At 39.9% G+C, this 23,192-nt stretch overlaps 1 protein-coding gene across 3 annotated transcripts in view; it reads left to right on the forward strand.

The window, feature by feature from the left end:
* The window catches only part of RFX4 (regulatory factor X4), an 87,677-nt gene that overhangs the window by 17,200 nt on the left and 47,285 nt on the right, over positions 1–23,192 (forward strand). For 2 of the 3 annotated variants that reach the window (XM_042051053.1, XM_042051054.1), the window contains exons 2-4: positions 2,474–2,560; positions 9,298–9,358; positions 15,480–15,603. In XM_042051053.1, the coding sequence (XP_041906987.1) occupies positions 2,474–2,560; positions 9,298–9,358; positions 15,480–15,603 (272 nt within the window). Of the gene's footprint in view, positions 1–2,473; positions 2,561–9,297; positions 9,359–15,450; positions 15,604–23,192 lie in introns of those variants that run through there. The other variant, XM_042051055.1, reaches the window with a different exon arrangement.

Genomic DNA, 23,192 nt, shown 5'->3' on the forward strand with positions numbered 1-23,192 from the left:
GAAATGGTTATCGAGTGACACTTAAAAAGTTTTTTTTTTCCTTCTACTTAGGCAGGGAATTTGACTAAAGATGGCTGCTGCCAGTTCCCTGCTGCCGAGGGAAGAGGATGCATCCCAGCTTCCCAGCTCTCGGTGCCGGCAGGAAAAGAAAGGGCAGAGCTGGGCATCGGTCTCCCCTTGGCGCTAATGGCAGCCGCCTTTGCTTTTACTCCCTGCAGCTGGGCTCAGAGCCAAGGGAATTATATACAGCCATGGCTGTGTGCTGAAAGGAGGAGGAGGAGGTAGGGTGATCTTTCCCAAGGCTTCTTGCACCTCTCTCTGATGTTGCCTTCGGCAGCAAGTTTCTCTTCACCTGTAAGACAGCTCACAGTACTTAAAAGGAGACTGGAGAGATGCTGTGAGCTCAGTTTTAGGGCAGCGAAAGAAATCTGGCAGAAAGCAGCCATATCGTTGTGTTGGCCCTTAGACAAGGAGGTGATACATCCCCACCCCACGCAGCTGAGCAGCACAAGCAGGGAAAGCCTCTGAGTTGGAGTCACCGCCTGCTTGTGGGTTTGTAACTGAGCAGGGGCTGGTTACACAGCACAAGCCCTGCTGGCAGGTTTTATGTCGTGGTGTCGGCAGCCTTACAGTGATTTTTATACAAGGCTGTGTTGAATCTGATGGGAGAAGAAATATCCTTTAAAAAATCTATTGACATCAAATGGGTTTTTGGATGGTTTTCAGAGAAGTACCTCAAAGGAGCAGGCTGCGTGGCTGTGAGACTTCTTAGGCACAAGTGTGATGGTGAATGAGAAAGATGCTCACAGGGACGTGCTTGTACTGATGAAGGCAGCACTGCAGCATATTCCTACTGTGAATACACAGGCAAAGAGGCAGAGGGAGGGGAATAGCCTGGAGCTGCCACAACACTGCCTGGAAACCACAAGGATGCAAAACCACTGGAGTCTTGTGGCAGGGCCTGGAAATCAGCTCTGAAGGGTTCTCAGCAGACCCTTTCTGAGGCTCTTCACAGGTGCCATTGCCCTTTTGTTTACATGGCAGTGCAGGGGGTGTGCACAGAGGAATATGCACGAGTTCATGCAACTGCCTGGGTTTAAAAAGTTTTTCTTTTCTGCAGGATGTATTTGGTCATGACTATTCATTTATTTGTTTATTGGAATCTAGTGCTGAAATGAAGTCATACCAACTTTTATCTTCTATAAACCAGATGAGCAGCTTTCCCAAGAAGCTGAGTTCCTGCTTTCCCTTCAAGCCTGCCGCTGTGATGGGCTTTTGCTGGCTGGCAGGCTACTGCCTGTGCTGTGCAGGTAGCCTGGTGTCTGGTGGGGGGGCTTATGGAAAGGAATCTGGAGCCATTTCCATGTCTTTGAAGGTGTTTCTGGCTCTGGCAGTTTGCTGACAGAGAGGCCTGTTTCCCTTTAATTCTTGTGCATCTCTTCACTCAGTGGGGTTGTTTCCTGTCATAACTTGCAGGCTTGCCTTGAAGCCTTCCCACCTACCCCTTCTTTTTCTTGCCTTCACCACACAGAGCTCTCTGAGCATAAACTCTTTTCTGCCCACGTTCACGCCCTTGAAAAATAATCCTATGAGGAAGGTCAGTTTATTGTAGCAATACCCAGGGATTTAGGCAAACTCAAAACTCATATTTCATACCTTGTCCAAGGAAACACATAAGAAGGTGTAACTTTTGCCCTGAAGACCTGTAACAGTATATTCTGCTGAGCCTGGTGCATCCTCTAAAGTCATCAGGGGATGTCAGTTATAGCTTCCAGGAAGAACAGCGGATTCAAATCAATGTAATGCTGTAGGTAACTCGTCTGACTGGTGGGAATTAATTGAAAAACAGGGAGGAGCAGGAGTGGTTGCATTTGCACTGTGGGGTGACAAAGGTTTGAGCAGCTCAGTGGCTGCTGACTTGCTACATTGGACTTGCACCAGGGAGGAAAAGATCTCAGTAGTGCCTGGGACTCCACCAGTGTGAATGAGGTTGTAGGACTGGGCTTCAGAGAGCACCACTTGATCCTTGATTTAACCAAAATTCACATGAATGATTGATTTTATACCCATTTTCTTCCAAAGCCAGTGGGAATACTCGAGGATATAATCTTTTGCCAGACTAAGACTTGGAAACTAATGCATTTCTGTGTATCAGTTGATTTTTATTTTTTAATGTATCATGTGATGGGGGAGAGAATATCCTGAGGACCTTTGTTTTGTACACAGAAGTGTTTCAGCCTCTGTAGTTTAAAAGCAACAAAAAAGCCCCCAAAATTGAAACTAGAAAGCAACAGCTAAGTTTGAAAGCAAGAAAGGATTTTCTTGCTAAATAACCTCAGACTGAGCATGTTTTAACAGAAATGTTAAAGATCACCATCTGTTGAACACTGGCACTTTATTGAGATTTATCTGTTGCAGGTTTATATTTTATGCAGACAAACACACAAAAGAGCATCTTTGGTTTTTTTTGCAGAGAGTTGGATTGAACGATGTCTCAATGAAAGTGAAAACAAACGTTATTCCAGTCACACCTCTCTGGGGAATGTTTCTAATGATGAAAGTAAGTAACTTGACATTCATTTAAAGTCAGTGTGAACATGTCCAAGTGCTCATTTCCTGTTACATAAGTTGCTACATCTCAATGATATTTTTAATACTTTGTCATTTAAAGAGTCAACTCATTTGACATATTCAACAGTTTTATTAAATTTTTTCTGTAATATTTGCCTTTTTTAATAGGAAATAATACTATCTATTGGACAAAACAACCAGAAGAATTTGTCACTGAATGAAGGTTGGATGACCTCTAAAATGTGCTGTTAGTATTAGCTTAGGAGCAAAACCACCTGTTTGGCTTTTCACTTGTGAACACCATGTGGTCAAAATACAGGGAAAAAATGTCCCATTTTCCAATACTACTATATCAAAACATAAACAAAAAAATCTTTCTTTTAGGAATTAAACAATTGTGAGATTAAAAAATCATATACTAAAACATGATATTGCTTTCTTTTTAGTCAGAGAGAGTAAACAATGATGAATCTAGCTGATTTTAAAATAACTATTTTTTTCTTTTCTAGTGATAGTAATTTTAGATCTTGATTTTTAGCAATAGCAGGTAATCAAAACAGCTCCAAAGTAATTTAAAATAACCAAATTGTTTATTTTTAAAATTGCAAGACAATTTCTAGCTTACCATTTAGTTTTCCCTGTTCATACAATTTCTATTCTGCTTAATTTGCCTAAAGCAAAATACTCTTCATGCTAGTTTTCCTCTCAGGACTTCATATATTCACGTTACAAGATATTAATGCAGATTGAATTCTTTAATTCAGTAACTAGTAATTTACATTTCATAAATATGAGTTTAGAAAGTATATTTTAGCTAACTTAATTGCTGAAATTCCCTTTTAATTTTTTTGCATTTTAAGAGAATTATTTATTTTGACATCATGGTAAAATGGCATGCCCTGTAGCACAGTGTTGTAATGGATCATGAAATTTGCTGTTTTGGGTCCTTACTCTTATTTGTCTAAGGATATGTTTTGAGGCAGTATTTCTGAAGGAGAAGGAAGATGTTAGTAGAAACATGTTATTTATTAATTAATCCCAAGCTAAGAACAGTGGACAAGAATCTTTAAAGATAGACAATGAAACTGGGAGATGCTTGGGGGTTTTTGTTTTTAAAAATTAAGGAATAGAAATTAATTTATCTTAAAAATATTAGAGTGGATTGTAGTGAAAATACAAACATCAGCTTATTTTGAATTTTACGAGAACCTGTGGGATATACAAAGTTCATTTCCCTCTGATGCTACTGAGAAAGTGATGGAAGAAATCTGTAATGAATGAGATGTGTGTTCAGACTCTTAATAGGGTCAGAATTCAAGATAGGTATATGTGCTTTAAATGTGAGCATGAGAAACTTCCACATAGCTGGGGCCAGTAAAAAGAGGACCTGTGTGGTTAACAAGAGCAGGTGTTTCAGACAGTGGCATTGAGAAGATGGGATGGTGGCTCATTCTGTTTTCTGGTTCTGGAATTAAGGGGCAAGCAACAATAATGAAAGGCAGTGAATTTAGAACTGATAAAACAAATACATAAATGAATTTGTTCCACTATTTGTGTGCAGAAGACATTGTCACAGCATATAATGGAAACCCAAATGAGAGGCAGAGTTGATTTTATCTAGCTTCCTTCTTAATAGCCAGTTCTTCCAGATGCTTCCTTTGCACTGATTACCAGCATTTCTGCAGTGCAGATAAGAGAATTAATCCACCTGAAAAGTCATCCTTGTTTTGAGGGGGAGGTGAGGGAGGGGAGAAGGTGAAGAGGAAGGAGTAGGAAAGCAAAATAAGCCACAGCAGCAAGACCAATAATCTGTGAAATCCAGAACATACTAGAAGTTTTACCATAGAAATCATTGTCCTATGAGCTCCTTTCTAGTCCTCGAGCTCTTTCTAAGATTTTTCTAACAGTGCCCGCACACCAACTAAAAATTTCCAAACCATCGTGTTACTCTTTGTCCAGCCTCTGTCATACATTTACAAACAAAGCAGGAGGCAAAATGTTTTGAGAAAACCCACGTAACCCTATTTGAATTCTTCAGAATGGTGGTCAAATTGCTGTTGTCAGCGTAGCTCCAGTTTTCATCTGCAACAGAAGAAAGCCTCATCCGCCTTTCTCTTGACCAGTTTTTTGTCTCTATGCATGAGGTAGCTGTTGGCTGGCCTACCAGAGAAAATGTGGGTTTGGTTTTCAGTTGGGGTTTTTTTTTTTGGCCTTGGCTCCACTGAAGATTATGAGAACTTGTGCTGTGAACTGACAATGTTCTTACAGAGCATAACGTTTGCTCTTGTGACTCTTTTTTTCCTGGATGATTTTAGAGTTCACAGGGTTTTAGGACAGGAGTAATAGTTTTGCTGGTCTCCTTTTCTACAGTTGAAGTATACTACAGAACCACACTTCAGGCCACAGAGGTCCTTTGCAATCTTCCATTCTTACCCAGAGACGTCCAGGCCTCTTGAACCTGCATTACACTGGGAAAGGAAGCGATGACTCACAGCCATGGATTCACATGATCTCTGTACTTCCTGGGGTGCTCCTTACTCTTTTGGAACATTTTATGACCTCTTCCAAACCACAACTTTTACATTCTAATACAAAAATTATCACTAAATTTTATTTCACTTTCCAGTTTTTAAAACATTTTTCCTACTGCCACTTTCACATTCCGTGTTCATCAAAAGATTCACAGGAAAAGGGAATGGTACAACCTTGTAGGCAATAATTAAAAAACCCCAACCCCGTAACATTTTCTGTGTACTGTTCATTGAACCAGGTTATCTAAATTTAAATAGAGGTCTGGAAGAACACGAAGGCTTATGAAAGTCTCAACTTCAGTTCCATGGGGAAGGAATTGTGATGTTCCTTGATGAAGTGGAAGGGTTGCTTGTCCAAATTTTCTTGCTTATTTGGAAATGTAAATGTGTAGACAGCTTCTACGAGATAAATGAAAATATTCAGACTACTTTTTGTACTTCAAAAGTGGTGTTCAAAATCCATGTTCATACTGGCTGTAATGGACTTATCCAGCAGCTTCTTTTTTTGTTTGAACTAAACCTCTAATTCTTCCATTTAAAAAAAGTTTTTAAAAGAGCTACTTGTTTTCATTGAAATTTTCCTTGGAGAAAATTCTTTCTTTTTCAGTCATACCTACTCAGTGAGAACTATGCTCCCATGGTTCTCAGAGGGTTTTAAAAGATCCCACTGTTCTAAAAGCACGGAATACATGCTAATGAGCCTGAATCTCATTTATGGCTACATGTAAGAGACAAGGTAGCTTCATGTTATAATCTAATTTTAGCTAAGGCCAAATCACTTTTGAGAACAGTCAAAATCTGGCCTGCAGGGGCTACAGAGGAAGAGTCAATTCCTCTGAAAAATGTGGAGCTACCTGAACTAAGGGAAGGATTTTATCCATATAAAGATACTAACAGCATGTTAGCTCCTTAGTGGTTTTGAGACACATGCAGGCAGCACAGGAAAGTACAGGGCTCTCCAATTACCTCCACAGTGGAAAGAAGAACTTAGCTCCATTTTAGTTATGACAGACTAACATCAACACTTTAGAAAAAGGTGTGTCTTCGCTTTGGATTGCTCCACTCACTGTGTTTAAGGCAGCAGGCTCAAAGCTGCTGAGCACAGCTCCTGTTGTCTTCATGTCTTGCAGCAAGAAGCAAGAAATCCCTTGAGCTGTACCTAGAATCAGAGAGCAAAAGTTAGAGGATACCATTGAGAGCTGTGGGAAAGCCACAAGGATGCAAACATGCACAAGATACAAACAGGGCTCTACCTGAGCGGCTTTGAAACAGAATTTTGAAAGTAAGATGGAGCTGTTAGCAGAGAAACTTTCATGGAGTTTGGGAAGAGGAAGATTCTCTGATGTATCTGGGAACCAACAAATACTGTTTTTCTAGAACATCAATGTTCCCTGGTTTTATTATGTTTGAAGGTCCCTTCTATGCTGAGAGTTTTACTTGCAATTGTCTAAGCTAATACCTGCATTCAGTTTGGGATGAGTACCAGGTTTTCCACTTAATCAGGTACCTTGAGGACACCTTTCCTTGGGATACTGGTAGTCCTCCTACTGGCAGAGCACACTAGATGGGTTTCTCCCTGAGGTGCTGTGTGTGAACACCTGCATCTGTGAATTAGGAACAAGATTTTTCCTTGTGACTTCAAGCCCTTTTGGATTTGTCAGAGAAGAATTGTCATGTCTCTTCTTTGACAGTGCCTCAAAGCAAGACTTATTTTCAGTGACTTTATTTCCTTTTCCTACAAAATAGATTTGATTTAAAAAGTACTGAATTTTTAAAGGTATGAGTTCATTTTAATCTACAGTGTTGTTTTAATGTGAATTGATAAAATGACAGGCCAAAAAGTAAGAAATGCAGTTTTCTCTTGCCTCTTTCATGCTAGATGAAGTGATCTAGGATCAGACCTGAGTCAAGAGTTAAATATTCTCTGCTCGATCTGGATGCCATTAGGTGCCCTGCTGCCAGCTAAAATATAAAGAATAGGGATATTTATTATATTCTGCTAGTCAGTTATCTGATGAGATTGTATTGTTAAACTATACAAGGTAGAATTAAGTGCTTGTATATGTAATACTGAAAGCTTGTATTTCTAGGTCCCATCGATTCCTGTACTATGTGCAGTTCTTTCCATCTTTTTAATAGAAAAGTGAAAGTTTGGCTGACAGCTGGTCCACTGGCAGAAAACAAAGTTGCACTGTTTTCTTGTACAGAGATTTTGGGGAGACAAGCAGTAACTGTGAAAAATTTAGCTTTGTTGAAAATCCAGTTGTTCGATGGGTAATATTCTCTGGGAAATAATGCTTAAAGAAATTTTTGGAGTTATGGTTGAAGTCCATCCTTCTCCTTCTTGGAGAAGGGGCAGTTAGTGGAGGATCCTGAAGAGTCTTCAAGAAGGATCCACAGGAAGCAAACATAGTTGAGGAGGGAGACATAAATTGCAGTTTATGACCTAATTGTTAGTTTGTGTTGTTAAAACAAATCCTTACGTGGGAGGAGCTGAGTACAGCTGGTGTGAAGTGTGTCTGAGGGCAGGTTAGGTAAAGCAGGTGCTCCTTCTTAGTGCAAGTGAAAAACAGCTGGGGGAGGAATGGAAGGGGTGCAGAGACTCTAATATTGTGTAACTTGGATATTGACTTGATGTCTGATGCCTGTCACGTGTCCAGAGGGAAAATGAGTCACGTTAGCACAGGTGGAAGCCATCCCATGCCAGGTCCTTGCTCGTGCGGGGCGGCAGCCACGGCCGCTCGGCATTCAGGCCCCGTGTGCCCGGGTTTGCTGCACGCCGACCGCCTGTTTAGGAAAAAACAAATGAAACCCACAATTTAAAAGTGATTTGAGATGTGTATGTTGGTCCTGTGCGCTGAATAAAGGCGGGCCCTGAAAGGCAGGGAGGGAGTGCGCGGCCCAATAATTAGGGGCCCATTGTCATGCAGATGCAGAAGGGGGGCTGCGCTGGGGGTCCGTGGGGAGCTGCGGAATGGATTTGCCGACGCTCAGGGCAGCGGCCGCAGGATGGAGGATGCTCGGTTAGCACAGCTTCCCGTGAGGGATGCAGGAGATCCTGGGCGACGAGGGCTGCAGACTGAGCCTTGCTAGGTGGGGTGTTGTTCATGTGCGTGGGTTCCCGGGACAGCACAAAAAGGCCTCCCAAGAGGGTCTGATGTTCAGAGGAGATAGCCCGGCTCCCATAAGATCCAGCATCCTAAAGCCTCGCTTAAATAACTCCTAAAAGTTAATTACATGAAAACTTGCAGCGTGGTGTACAGGTTTACCTCACTGTTTAGGTATCAAAGCCATCTATGCCGAATGGCTTCATCGAGGAAAAAGTTGTTAAAATCTCAAAATGTGTTTGATACAGCAGTGTTTGCCAAAGAATACCCTTCTGGAGCTGCTGATTGTGCTCCACTCAGCTTTCACCAAGGAATGTTTCATACGTTTAACAAAACACAATTTAATCGGAATTATTCTATGCATATTCCTAAATTGTTTCAAAAGAACAAATGCAAAGTAGGAAGAATCCAATATCTGAAGTTTAATTTTAATTATCTTTTTCTTTATTCATCTTTTATCCAAGTTTTTGGAAAGTCAGCAAATCAGAGTTGTCTCGGAAGCAGTTAATGGGGAATATTATCAGAGAAATCACACAGAAAGAAATAAAGTGTATTACAGAATATACACTTCTCATTCAGAATTAATCTCTGTAAATTTATAAACATCTAGTATATACCTTATGTTAGGATCAAACAATGGGTGTACCCCATTATTTTAAATGCCTTATCTAATATAAAACTTGGGTAATGCAACAGTTCCCTTGGAATGATTGAAACTGTTTGCATGTTCTGACATGCTGCTAGAGATCTAAGAGTTACTTTTTTTCATATAAATTTTATCTTTTTCAATGTCACTATTACTAGGCATCACTCTGCTCCTGCTATGAGTGATACTTGCATGGTTTATTGCCTTAAGCAGTATCTACAGATGGTAGTTTAGGAAACATCATTATTTACATTTCCAAAATTCAGCCAATATCTTGAGAAAGTTTTGGCACTTGAGAACATTTTAGATTTTTAAAAATTATTTGAGTTATTTTTTTAAAAAATTCTTACCATTCAAAACTTCTTTTTAAAAAAATGGTTCATGAATTCCTGAGAAATTCCTGATGAAATTACATAGCATTTTTTTGTTTGTTTCTTAACAGATGAGGAAAAAGAAAATAATAGAGCATCAAAACCGCATTCAACTCCAGCTACACTGCAATGGTAAGATGCCTTTTAAAAAAATCAAGAAAATCTATTAGTGTTTTTAATGATGCATTTTCCAGATGAAGAGAATAGAGCTCTTGGCCATCTTAGACAGTTCTAAAGATACTTTCACTGTAAGTGTTTAATGTGCCTGTTAGTAACCTGTACAGCATTTCTCAACAAATGTCTTACAGGATTTCTTTGAACAGAGGAAACCTCTGATAAAGTTTAGATTATCTACTTGGCATAGATATTTGCCACCTTGCCAGCTGATTATTTGTGGTTTGTCATCATTGTTACATTCATTACAAAAAGAAAACTAGTACTGAGAATTTTTTTCGAGACTCACATTTGTTTCAGTGTCGGATGAAGCCCACCCTTACTGACTGTTTTACTGACATGAGATCTCTGTAATTTAATGTAGAAGACAACAAAAGGAAAGAGTTTGAGGTTTGATTAATTTGTCAAAATCCCCTTGCAAAGTCAGTGAGGAGAAAAAAAGGAAGGGTAATTAGGAAGAGAGAGAGGATAATTTGTGAGTTAGTCTACAGTGCTATAAAAAATAAACAAGTGCTGTTCCCAGTGATTTGCAGATGTATTTTAGTCTGCATGTTCTGTAATGTGTACCTGTAATTCTGACATCCCTTGCTAGAGGTCATCTCTTAGATCTTTTTTGACTTTTGCCTTAATTTAGGTTTTCAACTCTTGTTTAAGTTTCTTAATGTTGTATGTGATCAAGTATCTTTTGGGAGGTTCCATGTATCTGGAGAACAGAGCTCTGTTACAGAGAAGCCTCTGAGCATGCTTATCTGAAATCCCACAGTCCTCAGCTTGTTTTAAGCCTTTTTAAAGAAAGGCCTTTACCTAAAAGTACCTGAAGTACTTCTCGTAGTTTTCTGAATGAAAAGATAAGATTATTGGTAAAAAATGTGGGGTTTTTAAAGCAAAATGTTAGCAAAGTTCTTTCTCTGCTTCTGTCAGTCTCTTGGGAGATTTCACTGAAAAAGCCAGCAAAGAATAATTCATTCAGTGTATTTTACTCTGTTTTCCTTCCTGTTAAATTACATGATTCTGTGAATCACGTAATGATTATGAATGCATAAAGATGATTTGGATTATTTATTCTATATTTTCTTTTTAAAGTTGATTGGTGAGGTTTTTAGACCAAAAAACCTCGAGACCTGTGGGTTGATTTTGAATAGGTTGCTGCCAGTATTCAGAAACTTACAGACACTTTCCATGTAAACAATGAGATGGACAAATATAAATAAAGCCATGTAGTTTGGAGCTATTGTTTCTTTGTACCTATTTGTATCACAGAAGTCCTGTTTTTCAGAAGTTCAAGAAAAGTGAATGACTTTTCTTTAACAGACTCTCAGGAAAGGAAGTGGCTACAGACAGAAAATTTATAATAATGAAATGTCATACTGGTATTTTTTTTCGTTATTCACTCCCACAACTTCAACACAGTTCAAAAAGGATACTAAAGAACTATCTAGCTAAAATAAAGCAGCAAGCAGGTCTTACCAGTCTCAGATTCAGAGCAGTGTTTATTTTGCAGTGAAGTCAGTTAAGAGTCTTTTCCACAGGAGCAAATAATGTGGTAGCCAAGAAGCCAGCATTAACTAGAACATCCAGTGATACTGTTCCCAACAGAAAACAGGCAAATACTGTCAACAGTCTTTTGCCAAATACTCTCAAGCTTCGTCAGTCAAAAAGGTTACTAAATCCTTAAACTCCTGGGATATTGAGCCCCGCTGGAATGTACTGTGCACACTAATGCTTATTCAGCAGTGTTTGCAGTAGAATCATAGAATTTTGGTTCTGAAAAGGCTGCTTACAGCTTCTTCCTTTCTGTCTTGGTAGTGTACTGGTTTTACTACCTGTCTGTGGTATTATGTTTCTTACATGTTGAGGTAGGTCAAATATTCTCCCCTTTGAGTCTTCTGGAGCATCTGCAATTTCCTCCGTTCATTTTCCACGCAAAATTCCATGAGGTAACAGAAAGCAAGTAAGTTTCCATGTTTAAAATCTTTAGCTGCTGTCAAACTGAATTATACAATTGGCTGATTTATTAACACACATGTAGGTAAAAAGTTTCCCAGCTTACTAGCCATACCCACAGAACAGTTTTCTGGTAGTTTCCATATGCTTTTCAACATATGTACTGCAGCTTTGAATTGGTATTTCCTGGAGAAATTGATATACTAAGTAAAATGAGAAGCTCAAAAGTTATGGTCAAACTGCTAAAGTAGCAAGCTCATTTTGTGTGAAGATGAGCAGTTTCCACTGTTTGGGAAGTCAGACACATTAGCATCAGGTTATTTGTACTGCAGTAGCACCCAGCAACCCGTGGGTTGGTAAACTGCTGTGATCAGCACTGTAGAAGTGCTGCACAGAGTACTTCCTGAAGGGTTAGCTTTCCATGTTGGACAGTTTTGCCTGCTCAGGTGTGGTGGTCAAACCTCAGCCAACAAGTAAATACCACACCAGCTGCTCGCTCACTTCTTCCCCTTCCCTGCTCCCAGTGGGATGGGAAGGAGAGTTGGAAAAAGGTAAAACCCGTGGGCTGAGATAAGGACAGATGAATAATTAAAGTAAAATAAGATGATGATGATAATAATAATAATAATAGTAATAATAGTGTTAATTAAAAGGAAAAAGAGTAATAAACCCCAAGAAAAAACAAGCGATGCACAGTGCAGTTGCACACCACCTGCTGACCAAGGCCCAGCCCATCCCTGAGCAGTGATCAGCACCTCACAGCCAACTCCCCCCAGATTATGTGCTGAGTATGATGTTCCATGGTATGGAGTATTCCTTTGGCCTGTTCAGGGCAGCTGTCTTGGTTGTGGGCACCCCCAGCTTCTTGTGCTCCTCTCTGGCACAGCGTGGGAGACTGGAGAGTCCTTGACTTGGGGTAAGCACAACTTAGCAACACCTAAAACATCAGTGTGTTATCAACATTACTCACATACTAAACCCAAAACACAGCGCAGTGCCAGCCAATAGGAAAAAAAATAACCTTTCTCAGCCAAAAGCAGAACATCAGGCGTCACAACAAGTATTTGCACACACAGGGAAGACTAAAAAATGTATCTGAATATTCCTTGGGCAAGCATGCGTCCTGTCTTCTAACAACAATCTCTGGGCTGGATTCTAGAGGTGGAAGTGATGGGGTAAATTACTGAGCAGTTTTCAGGATACAGTACCAAACTGCCCTTGTTCTGGCAAATGGACACCTCACAATTGTCTGCAGCATCTGGTGTCTGCCAAATTAAAACTGGTCATGTTTGTACTGGTAGATGCTACTACCATTTAGAGCTAGTGAAGGCAATGGAGTGTTGGAAAACAGAAACTGAGGAAATGTCAGTTGCAATGAAAAAGGAGAGGAAGAAAGCATAGCAAAGACATAAGGGAAATATGTACTTTTTTTTGCATGGTTCATATTGCCATCAACTTTATTAGTTATTCCTTTTCTGGCATCTTGCTGAAAAGGGCAAATTATATCAATCCCATGGGGAGCTATCCTTAATGTTTGTGCCTCTTCAAAGGTGAAATATGTTGAACATTTTAAATGTGGAAGATGAAGAACAGCTGAAGAAGCCAAGAATCGTGTCTGGATGACTGTCAGCCTGGCTAAATAGCCTTTTCCTGGAAACAGGAATGATGCTTTTGTTTTGTTTCATTGATGACACAAAATGAAGTGAAAGGCCTGGTAAACGTAGCATTACTGCCAAATACATCATAATTGAGGAAACTGCCAAATACATCATAATTTGGGAAGCTACATGAGCTTGAATTTAACTGTTAAGGCATGAATATAGCAATACCTAGTATTCCGTGCTTATCCCATGAGCCTGTGCTCGTTATCATCATAAAGCTATAGCTTGGCTCTGAAATGCACGTGTTTATTTCAGGGGTGAACTGGTTGACCAAGGTGTAAGTGTGAAACTTTATTTCACTTCACTTTGGTGTGTGTGTTTACTTCCCCAAACACAGAATTATTCAAAGTACAGATAACCTAATCCCACGCAGTTTGGTGGCTTCCAGTGTAGGTACTCTGAATAATAACAGTACTGTGAAGCAAAAGTCAACAAAACTATTCTATTTTCTGCAACATTTATAAAAAGAATTTAAAAAGAGGAAGGTAAAGCATAGCTAGGGAATGGATTCTCCCCAGATTCGTGCTTTCTTATACAATGTTCAATCAAAATTAACGTGTTCCAGAATCTTCTGTGTGATTAACAGTGGTTAACATCATGGTTGTTCTGTAGTGTTGATATAAAAATAAATCTTTAACAACACTACAGACATGACTCTGATATAGAATAATCTCATTTAATCTAGAGCTATGTAAGTGTATATGGAGGGAAGCAGTAACAGGGACAGATAAACTCTCATTCCTGTGGAAGGATTAGGGACTTTATTCCTATACTGTAGTGGTACAAAAGGTCTCATTGTGAACTACTGAATTTCACAGGGCTTTATTATAACATTTAAAATGTTTATATATGTATTTATATATACTTATATTTTGTAACTGGTAATGAATTGTTAGGTTGAATATTGCATTCATTATTTTTCTACAATACTCTAGAATGCAGCTGGATTCAAAATATGATAAAGTTGTTAAATAAAAGACAGGAAAATAAAAGAAGTGGAGCAAGATGGGATTTTGATCATTAAAAAAAAGTTCAGGTATAATGGGGCATTGTTCAGTGTCAGACTAATGACTCTCTGTGAAAGAGAGGAGAAAAAGAGAAAAATTCATCAGATATGAAGAGAAATAATTAACTGCTTTTCTTTCTGTCCTGTCTTGGTCACGGAAGCTGACATTCCAATTAGCAGCTATAGTATACAAACGAACTCTCCAGGTTTTGAAAGGAGGTTTTGTTAGAGCACTATGAAATTGAGGAAAGATGCCATGATGATATTTCTGTAGAAACCAGGGAAGAATAGATGTTGCCCATACAAACTGATTCCATTCATCTAGCCGGATATCTTATTAAAATAGTTTGCAGTCACAAATGATCACGATAACTGAAATGGAAGGTAGGTAGGGCCTGAAAAAGGCAATGAGGGAGAGAAACTAGATATTTGGAAGGTGTTCTACAGTCATCAAATGGCAGGGGATTATTTGCTGTAAAACTGCAAGCTTTTTGATTATTATTTTGATAATAATTATTTTGGTTATTATTATTTGCTGTAAAACTGCAAGTATTTATTTTTTAATACAATTAAGAGGAAGTTGCACCTAACTTCTTCCCTTACCCAGCAAGGCAGACAAGCACACATGTAACTGTAGTTGACTATGACTGACACCATCAACGACAAGATTAATTATGGTTTAATGTCAAGTGTGTATGTAAATATCTCCTGAACATTTTTGGGTCAGCAGTCATAAAAATGGCATTTCAAAGGAACGTTTCTTCTAATCTTTAGATTTATCATTAGACCAGCTTAAAGCTTTAAAGATAAAGCATATGCCTACTCATACATTTGACATATAATTTAAAATTTTATAGTTGTATATTTGCATGTATAAACAAATGATGATTGTTTCTAAAAGGTAGAAGAGGATGTTATTTCACTGGGTTTTTTTCAGCATTGTATTCAGATTGTGGTTTCTTTTTGTTTTTTCACTTTGCCCATGAACAATAGCAAGAAAATATTACACAATAAGATTTTGTGGACACTCCTGTGTATTTGCAAATTACTTGCTTTAGCCACACCTGCTTCCTCAAGGTAAGCAATTTTGCAGCAGGACAGGAGTGAAAAGAGTGTGATGAACCAAAGGTGATGTGTTCTGTAAAGAAGGAGAGCATGCTTCCCCTTAGTGAATATTTACTGTTTCATAGCTGGACATATATTTGTTTACTGCAGGATGCTTTCAGGGTATAACAGATTGCTGAGAACTCAGAGCCTATGGTTTTTGATAGCAAGTATGAACCAAGTGAAGCAAGCAAGTATTATGGGAGTGAATTGGAAGGAGCACTTAGGAACAGAGCAGAGAAAATTTAGTAGACAAGTGGAAGTCAGCATGTTTGGCCTTAAAACGTGAAGCTTTGTATACTGTTTACCATACAGGACATCCAACATACTTGCAGTTCTCTCTGTTTGATATTTGCTTTTTAAGGCTGGAGGAGAACTATGAGATTGCAGAAGGTGTTTGCATTCCTCGAAGTGCTCTCTACATGCATTACTTGGACTTCTGTGAGAAAAATGACACACAACCTGTTAATGCTGCCAGCTTTGGGAAGGTAAGTCTAAACTGCAGTATGACACCTTAAAATCTCACCTGGTTCAGGTGAATTTGTATTATTGAAAAGAATTAAATCTTCTTATACTGTTAGAGACAAAGGTATATGAATGAAATCTCTTGTGTATTCAAGTTATTGGACAAAGGCTAAGATTTTAAGTATTTTGATGGTTGGAATAATTTCTAACCATGGATAGGCTCCAGAGAATGTCAGTTTCCAGCCAAGCTGACAGTGACATGGTACACAGTATTGGCAGTTAAAGCTGGATTGGAAGTGGAATACAAGCCAGTGTAAACACATCTGCATTATGACCTGCACTGCTTAAACAAATGTGTAATTTTTAAAAACAGAAGGGTAAAATTGAATTCTAGAGCTAGTCTGTGCCGTTCTTGCAAGCATGATATGGACATCTCTGAGTTAATGATATCAAATGATGTGGCAAATTCACATGGTGGAGTACAATGCCTCCAGATATGAAAGTCCAGAAAGCATCTAGCTGCTTTTGTGAGCACTGCAGGTACAGGGTGCCCAGTTATCCAAGTTATCTTTTCACTGATTCCTTGTGCTTCCCTTTCTAATCCTGCTGTAGTAGGAGCCACTGAGGTTAACTCCAGCTTCACAGTGGAGATGCACTCTTAGCACAGACACTGCTGTGCATCATCTGGTGTGAGCAGTAAAGCTCTTATGCTCCACACCAACAGCAGATGTTAATAGCTGGCTAGAAGGTTACATAAAGTTTGTATTTTGGATTTACCGGTCAGGTGATATTTTCTTCTCAGTGAAAAACAGGATGATATTTAAAACTGAAATTCTACTGTAAACTGTGTCACAAGCCTTTAAAACTTGTCAGTTGTGGAAAAAAACCCCAAAGTGTACAGTTTGTCACTGCTTTTGAAATGCTTGCAAGCATGAATCTGAAGCCAATTGTCCCGCAAGCTGGTCTCTTTTAGTGTTTGCAACATTTGTTCTATAGAAGTGCTGGGTATTCAAAGAAGGAAAAATGCTTCTAGGGTAAGTGCCTAGAAGTGTAAAGAGTAGGTGAAGAATATATTTAATGAGGTGACATTTTCTATAGTGCATCTTTAGGCAGGCAGCTTGGCAAGGAAAGTAAAGTGTACCATGTTGTAACATTATTATGTTTGTTGTGTCTTGAAGACCTGCACGGCTCAGTAGATTCTGTGTCAGGTTTCTGTTTAAATACACTGCAAAAGTGTGAGTGAAGTTGTTCATTGTACATATTATTGCTACCAAGTGGTAAGTATAGTGGCAACATGTAATTTAGGAACAGTGAAAATAAGAAACAGATTTCATGCAGGCTCACGTATTTGGAACTAGGCTCAAACTTACACAATGCTACTTCTGCTGCTGCTAAAAACTTCTGTATATTGTAGAGAGTAAATATTCCAGAATTATTCCATCAGAACATAAATTTACCAGGGATTCTACCATTTATCAGTATGTGGCAGTTTTGTTACACTGTTTAATACTTCATCCCCCTTCTCTCCTGCCTCTCATACATAGACCTGCTCATTGGTAGGAATCTCTTGACCTAGCAGGACAGGTACTATGACTTCCACCCAAAAATCGTGGCATTCCAATATATTTTTCATGTGCTGTGATCCAAGTGTTTTCCTCTTGGTTGCAATAGAGTTCTGAAGCAGTGAGGCATGAAATTTTTACCTTTTTGTGGAGAGGAAGGAAGCCCTACATCACGGTACTGTTTCACACTAGTACTTTGAGTGGCCATTACTTTTGCCTCTGGGAACTGGCACTTCTGCACTGGTATGTCCAGGAACTTCTGACAACAGTGGGGCAAATATTGACATGAAATCAGCTTCTCCATCTGCAGAACCTGAGCAGACCCCACTGATCCTTTCCAGCCTGTTACTGCTAACAAAATGTACTGCACAGGCATGAAGATCTGCAAGGCACATCTCCATTCTCTCAACAGCTTGCAGCCAGCTTCTCCTTTGGAGCAGGTACATGGGTGTAGTTTTAGCCAACGTTTGTTATTATGTGACTTACATACCATATTGGCAAGGTGAGCTGCATAAATGTCTTGGAGGCAGTTGAAGCAGTGCAGTGAAATAGGTGCTATCTAAGGAATTCTGAACTTAGCTTCTGAAACAGAAACCCTGGACATGTTTGTCTTCATTGGGAAACATCAGGAGCCTTGCAGCTGTCATCTCCTCCAGAGAAAGGAGGTAGTTGTTCTGTGAAATAGTAGACAGTTCACCTTTCAGTAGACCACACTGAATTTATAATTCATCTCTGAACTTTAGCTCTGTGGGCAATGTTAAATATTCAGGCTTTTTCTTTAACAGACTGGTAGTTTTTAGATCGATGTGGAGTTCAGCACATTAAAACAAACTGTAAGAAGTAACAGTGTTTCCTATTAAATTTCTAGGACAAGGACTGAACATCAGACAGTTGTTAATATTGCATTAATGAAACCAAAATTGGTCTGGGGAGTAGAGAGATTAACAGAGAGACAGTAATACAGACTGTTTTCATAGGAAGCCAAGCTAATAGCAATTAAAGGAACAAGAAGAGCAAAGAAGAGAAATACTGTATAAATAAACAGCTCTTAAAAAGCAGCCTGTACTCTTAAGCCACATAAAGTATACATAAAATTAGCATGGCTATTAATTGATATATTCTCATATGACAAAGGGAGTTGTAACTTTGTTAGTCAAGATTTTCGTGTTTCACTCACTCATTTAGCATGCAAAAATGCCAGTTTTATCTATACCAGCATTTGCCAATGTGCTGTGCTACCTAGCCTGTCATTACAGTACTCTTTATTGTCTGCAAAAGACAGGACCCAGCATTCTTTTATATACCTTAACTAAATAGTAATTAGGGAGGGCCCTGTGAATTTGCTGGTTACAGCTCAGCATTAAGTGGAGAGTTCAGTGTTAAACTCCTCCTCTTACTGTAGACAGCCAAGCATTTTATATTTTGATTTCATGCAAAAGTGAGGCAGAATAAGTGAAAATATTCCATGGAAGCAGTGAGAAGACAGGGAGGTACAGTGGGGCAGGGCAGGTGTGTCACAGAGTTATTAACAATCAAATGTTGCATATGAGAACAAGCTCTCTCACAGTGGACGTGTTTAGACTGTGAATTAGCCTTCAGGCAGAAGGAGTGAAAGCCCTGTTGCTGAGGTCACTTAAAAAGGACGGCAGCCTTGTGCCCCTCAGCCCTGTGCTGCGAATGCCTTGGGCTCTGCTCCAGGACCTTGGGGATTTGGAGAGCAGTTTAAGGTGTTTCCAGCTGCAAGTTCTGCCACTGCCTGCTGCAGGGAAGGTTGTGCAGATGTATCTTTGTTTTGGGTTTTACCTGAGCAACATGTTGACATAAAACGCTGGTGATCATTAACACACTGAGCAAAGAATTATGGTGGATGATGACTCTCACTTCTCATTCTTACGGGGTTTCATTGCAAAAACGAAATCATTCTGGATAAGGGCCTTCACCGAATCAAGTAAAAAGCAGGAGTGTTTTGAGCATTTCCAAAGCCCTCAGTAGCTATTGTGGGGGGTGGGAGGGTGCCATAAGGCTCTCCTGGCTCTACCATTCTGCCCAGCTGTTAGCTGGGTTGGCAGGTCTTTGAGCTTCTCTTTCACTTTTATTTCCAACACTGATTTTTGTTTTTGTTTCTTTTGTGACCCTGTATGTACACTGCTTTCTTAGTCAAGACCCTCGAAGATGTAATCTTCCTCAACTGCACCGATCTCTCCCATCCTCCGTGTCCTCAGTTCACTGCTTTAAATTTACTGTGCCCTGCTAATTCCCCTGCCGGGCCCTGCCATATCCCTCCCCCAGAACAGAAGGACTGACTCGTGGTGAAACCACTTCGCATCCTCACGAAGCTGAGCTCTTCCCAACTCCCCTGTGCCCCCTGGAGGATAAATACTTTCCTCGTCTGGTTCGGTGTTGGGTTGGTTTTTTTTTTTTTTTTACCTTTGGGGCTTTCCTGCCATGTCTTTTGAGAAGCAATAATAAATTAATGTTTGAAAAGGAAAACGGAGGTTGCTGGCGCTTCTCAGGGCGGTTCTTCCCCAATCTGAGGTCCTTTTACATCATTTTGGCATCTTAAAGAGGCTTAATATGGATGCACGCTCACACAAATTTTGTTGCGTTGTGACTGGCTTTGCTGTAAGCGAAAATTACATTCCAATTAATGCATTTCATTAGATAAAAGGCAAAGTCCACAATAGACTTGTAATATTGCTTAGGAAAGAACCCTTTTCCCCCAATAGTTTACTTTGCTCCAGGGAGGTACAAGCTGTACCAGCCAGATTCCTTTTTCATCACAATGTACTGTCTCTATGCCCAGAAGTTTTGCTGGCAGGACTGCCCCTCCAAGCATGACTAGGATAAATAGGATTTACAGTTTCTTGCTGTCATACTGTATGATTTTAATGTTTGAAAAGGACAGACAAGACCTTTACTAAAACCTCATTGATAACGACATTGTGATGTGATTGCATTCTGGTTTGTCTTTGTATTGAAATGCACCTATCAGGAAATTGCCTGCTGTTGTTCATAAGGAGATACTTCTCCTGAAGATGTGGTTTTTTATTTCTTTACTCTCAATTTGCTCTTAAGTAGCCTCAATAGTAAGTGGTATAGCAAAGCCATATTTACTCTTAGTGCTCTCTTCTGATAGATTAAAACAGCATTTGCTTTATTATGAGCAATTTCTACAACACTGAATACAAAAACAGAACTGGGGGAAAAATCAATGTAAATCCGAGGATGTGGTTTCTCTTATTGCATTGAATCAGTCTGTCAGTGCTATCTGAGCAGTCCTCGCTTTTCCTTCATCCCTTTTTAACAGCTAGCGTTCCTGACTGAAGGACACTTAACACCAGTATGAGTTTTCTTCCCAATTCAGAACCTTCTAGGCCAAGCTCCCCTGATGAGACCATAATAACACAAGTACTGCAGAAGCAGTCATGCTGGTGCGGGGAATGGTGATCCTACAGTGTAGTCAGAAAGGTCATTGCTCCCTTGGCTCTACTTCACTCATCCCTTGTATTATTGCAGGTTGCTGACTACTGCCTTTTTCTCCTTGAGCCTGGGGAGTAAGAAAACCAGGGAGGACAGCTCAGTTTCTCTGGAGTGACTTTTCCTTTCTCAATCCCCTACAGCAATGGGATTTTTAGTGGCTTTGCCACTTCAAGCATCTGGCTTCCAGTTAGGCCTTAAGCATGGAGTAGCCCCTGGGCTGCTTTACCTCACGCCTTGTCAACACGTCCCAGAGGCTGTGCTTACAGCACAGGGTCTGCCAGAGTGCGGGGATCCTGGCGCTCAGCCTTTTCCCACAGATAGGCTGGGTCATGGCAGGCAGTGTGCTGGCACCAGTACAGAGCAGGGGGAGTTGTGCAGGGTTTTAGATCTGCTTGGCTTCAGCAAGTCAGCACCAAAAGTGGCCACAGCTCAGCTAAGGATCTGAGGCAGAACACTCAGTGTTTGCAGCTTTGTTGGGACGCAGTAATCTGTTTGATTGTGCCTTAGGCTGAATTCCATCTGGCCAGAGGAGCTGCTGAAGGAGGATATTGTTTTACATAGATGAATTTGAGGAGAGGTCTCACAAGCTTCACTAAAGAGTCCAGTTCAGTTGGCGCTCCTCACAGAATCTAATCTTCATAGCAGGCAGGGTTGGGCACAGGTTTTTCTGCCTTGCTTTGCAATATCAGTTGAGATGTATCAGTGCTAGAAACAAGTTTTTATCCTACAGCTAGACCATGCCCTATTCAAAAACTTGGGAAAGTAAGTAGAGAGAAATGGGAAAGTTATTGAATCTAAATAGGCAACAGATCTGCGGTCAAGAGTACCGAGCCTGTACATTGCAATCTTCCCTCCTGGCCATGCAAGTAAGCAACCAAGGGGTAGAGAAGGCACAGACACAGCCACACCTCTTCTGCTTTTGTTTGCACAGCTTGGTGGATTTCAGAGACAGAAATGGTATTTTGGACTACTTTGATTATGCTCTTTCCAATCAGTGGGTGCAAGTTTTCTTGACCATTTCCTCAAGACTATAGGTTGTTGAATCAGCCCCAAGCCATCTTTGAGCAAAAAGGACCCTCTTAACACAGGTGTTAATATAACAGGCTGCCTCAGAGCAGGATTTTGAAAAGCACTGAAGCTGATGGGGAAACCCTGAAATGATCCAGCTGGAAAAGTAATGGCTCAAAGATGAATGAGCCAAAAATCCTTACAAGACCGAGGACATCAGTATTGCTTGTGTTTCACAGCAATGAGAATAAGGAAAGCATCTCTCTGTGAGAATAAAGCTATGTTAGGTATCACTGATTTCTTTGCTGCTGCCATGGCAGAGAGTATTAAGACTGAAACACCACAATAGAAGTTAGTAAATAAACACACATCTTCTATACCTGACTTCATAAAAGAAAAGCATGCTGTCTAGATATGGGACCTGAAGCCTGAATTAAGATTAACAGAACCAGGCCCTGTTATGAAGAATTGTTATGGGAGGAAAGAGAATGTATTCCATGGTATGCAGAATCTCTCTAGAACCTCATAGAACTAGCAAGTGCAGAACCTGGAATCCATTTCTCATTCTGGCAGTGTGCAATTGCTGGGTTGCAACTTAATTTGATCTTATTTCACTACTCTGTGAAATTCTAGAAACAAGACTAGAATTATGTCAAATAGAAAGGAACAAGACTAATGAAGAATAGCATCCCTTCTAGATCAAGAGCACTGACAAAATGTTCATGCCTTGTGAAAAGCAGAAATTTAAATTATTCAAGTGTAAAGACTTCTAAAAACCATCCTCTGCCTGTTGCCCCATAGTAAAATTTAATATTTGGACAAAGGAGGGAAGAAAAAAATTACTTTGAAAGTTCCAGACATCTCTGGCTTCTCTCATCCTTACTTGTTTGCATGAAGACAGACACATAAGGTGCTTTATAAGATTTCTTTTCCCTGTTTTGTTTTGACATATCATAGATGATTTTAGATGGAAAAATTGAGAAACACAGAGTTCAGAGTTGGATAGTGAATGCAATGAGGAGTGATGGGTCACAGCGTAGTGGTGAAAGCCGAATGTCCATGCCTATGGCAGAATGTTTGGAATAAGCTGATCTTTAAGGTCCCTGCCAACTCAAGCCATTCTGTGATTCTATAATTCTTCATTTTAAAGCTGAGCCTGGATCTGCTTGTGTTGTAATGTTGCAGTACTGGTGCTGTGGGGAGAGAGGCAGTGGCAGAAATGACAGCTGGCAATAATCAGGTTGAAGGAATGCAGCCTTGCAGCCGTTAGTGGGTAACAGAGCAGCTCCTGCAGTTACTAGTGCCTAAGGTTAATAGATTGTGCAGACTCTAATACGACCCTGACAGAGGAAGTGCATTTTTCTTGTTGTTGCTCCAAAAGCTTTCTATGTTTTACACAGATGCTCAAGTGACCCATTTTATTTTTATTGCCTTAAGAATGACCAAAAATACAAGTAACTAGGTATTTAATTCAAGTTTATTCAGACACCTCTGCTAGGTTTAAAAAGCTGAAGTGGGATAAAAATCCTGTATTCTCCCCATATGATCTACCTGCACAGACA

The sequence above is a fragment of the Corvus kubaryi genome, unplaced genomic scaffold (assembly GCF_017639235.1).
Source record: "Corvus kubaryi isolate FWS band 111438036 unplaced genomic scaffold, C.kubaryi_AGA036_p1.0 74, whole genome shotgun sequence".
NCBI lineage: Eukaryota > Metazoa > Chordata > Aves > Passeriformes > Corvidae > Corvus > Corvus kubaryi.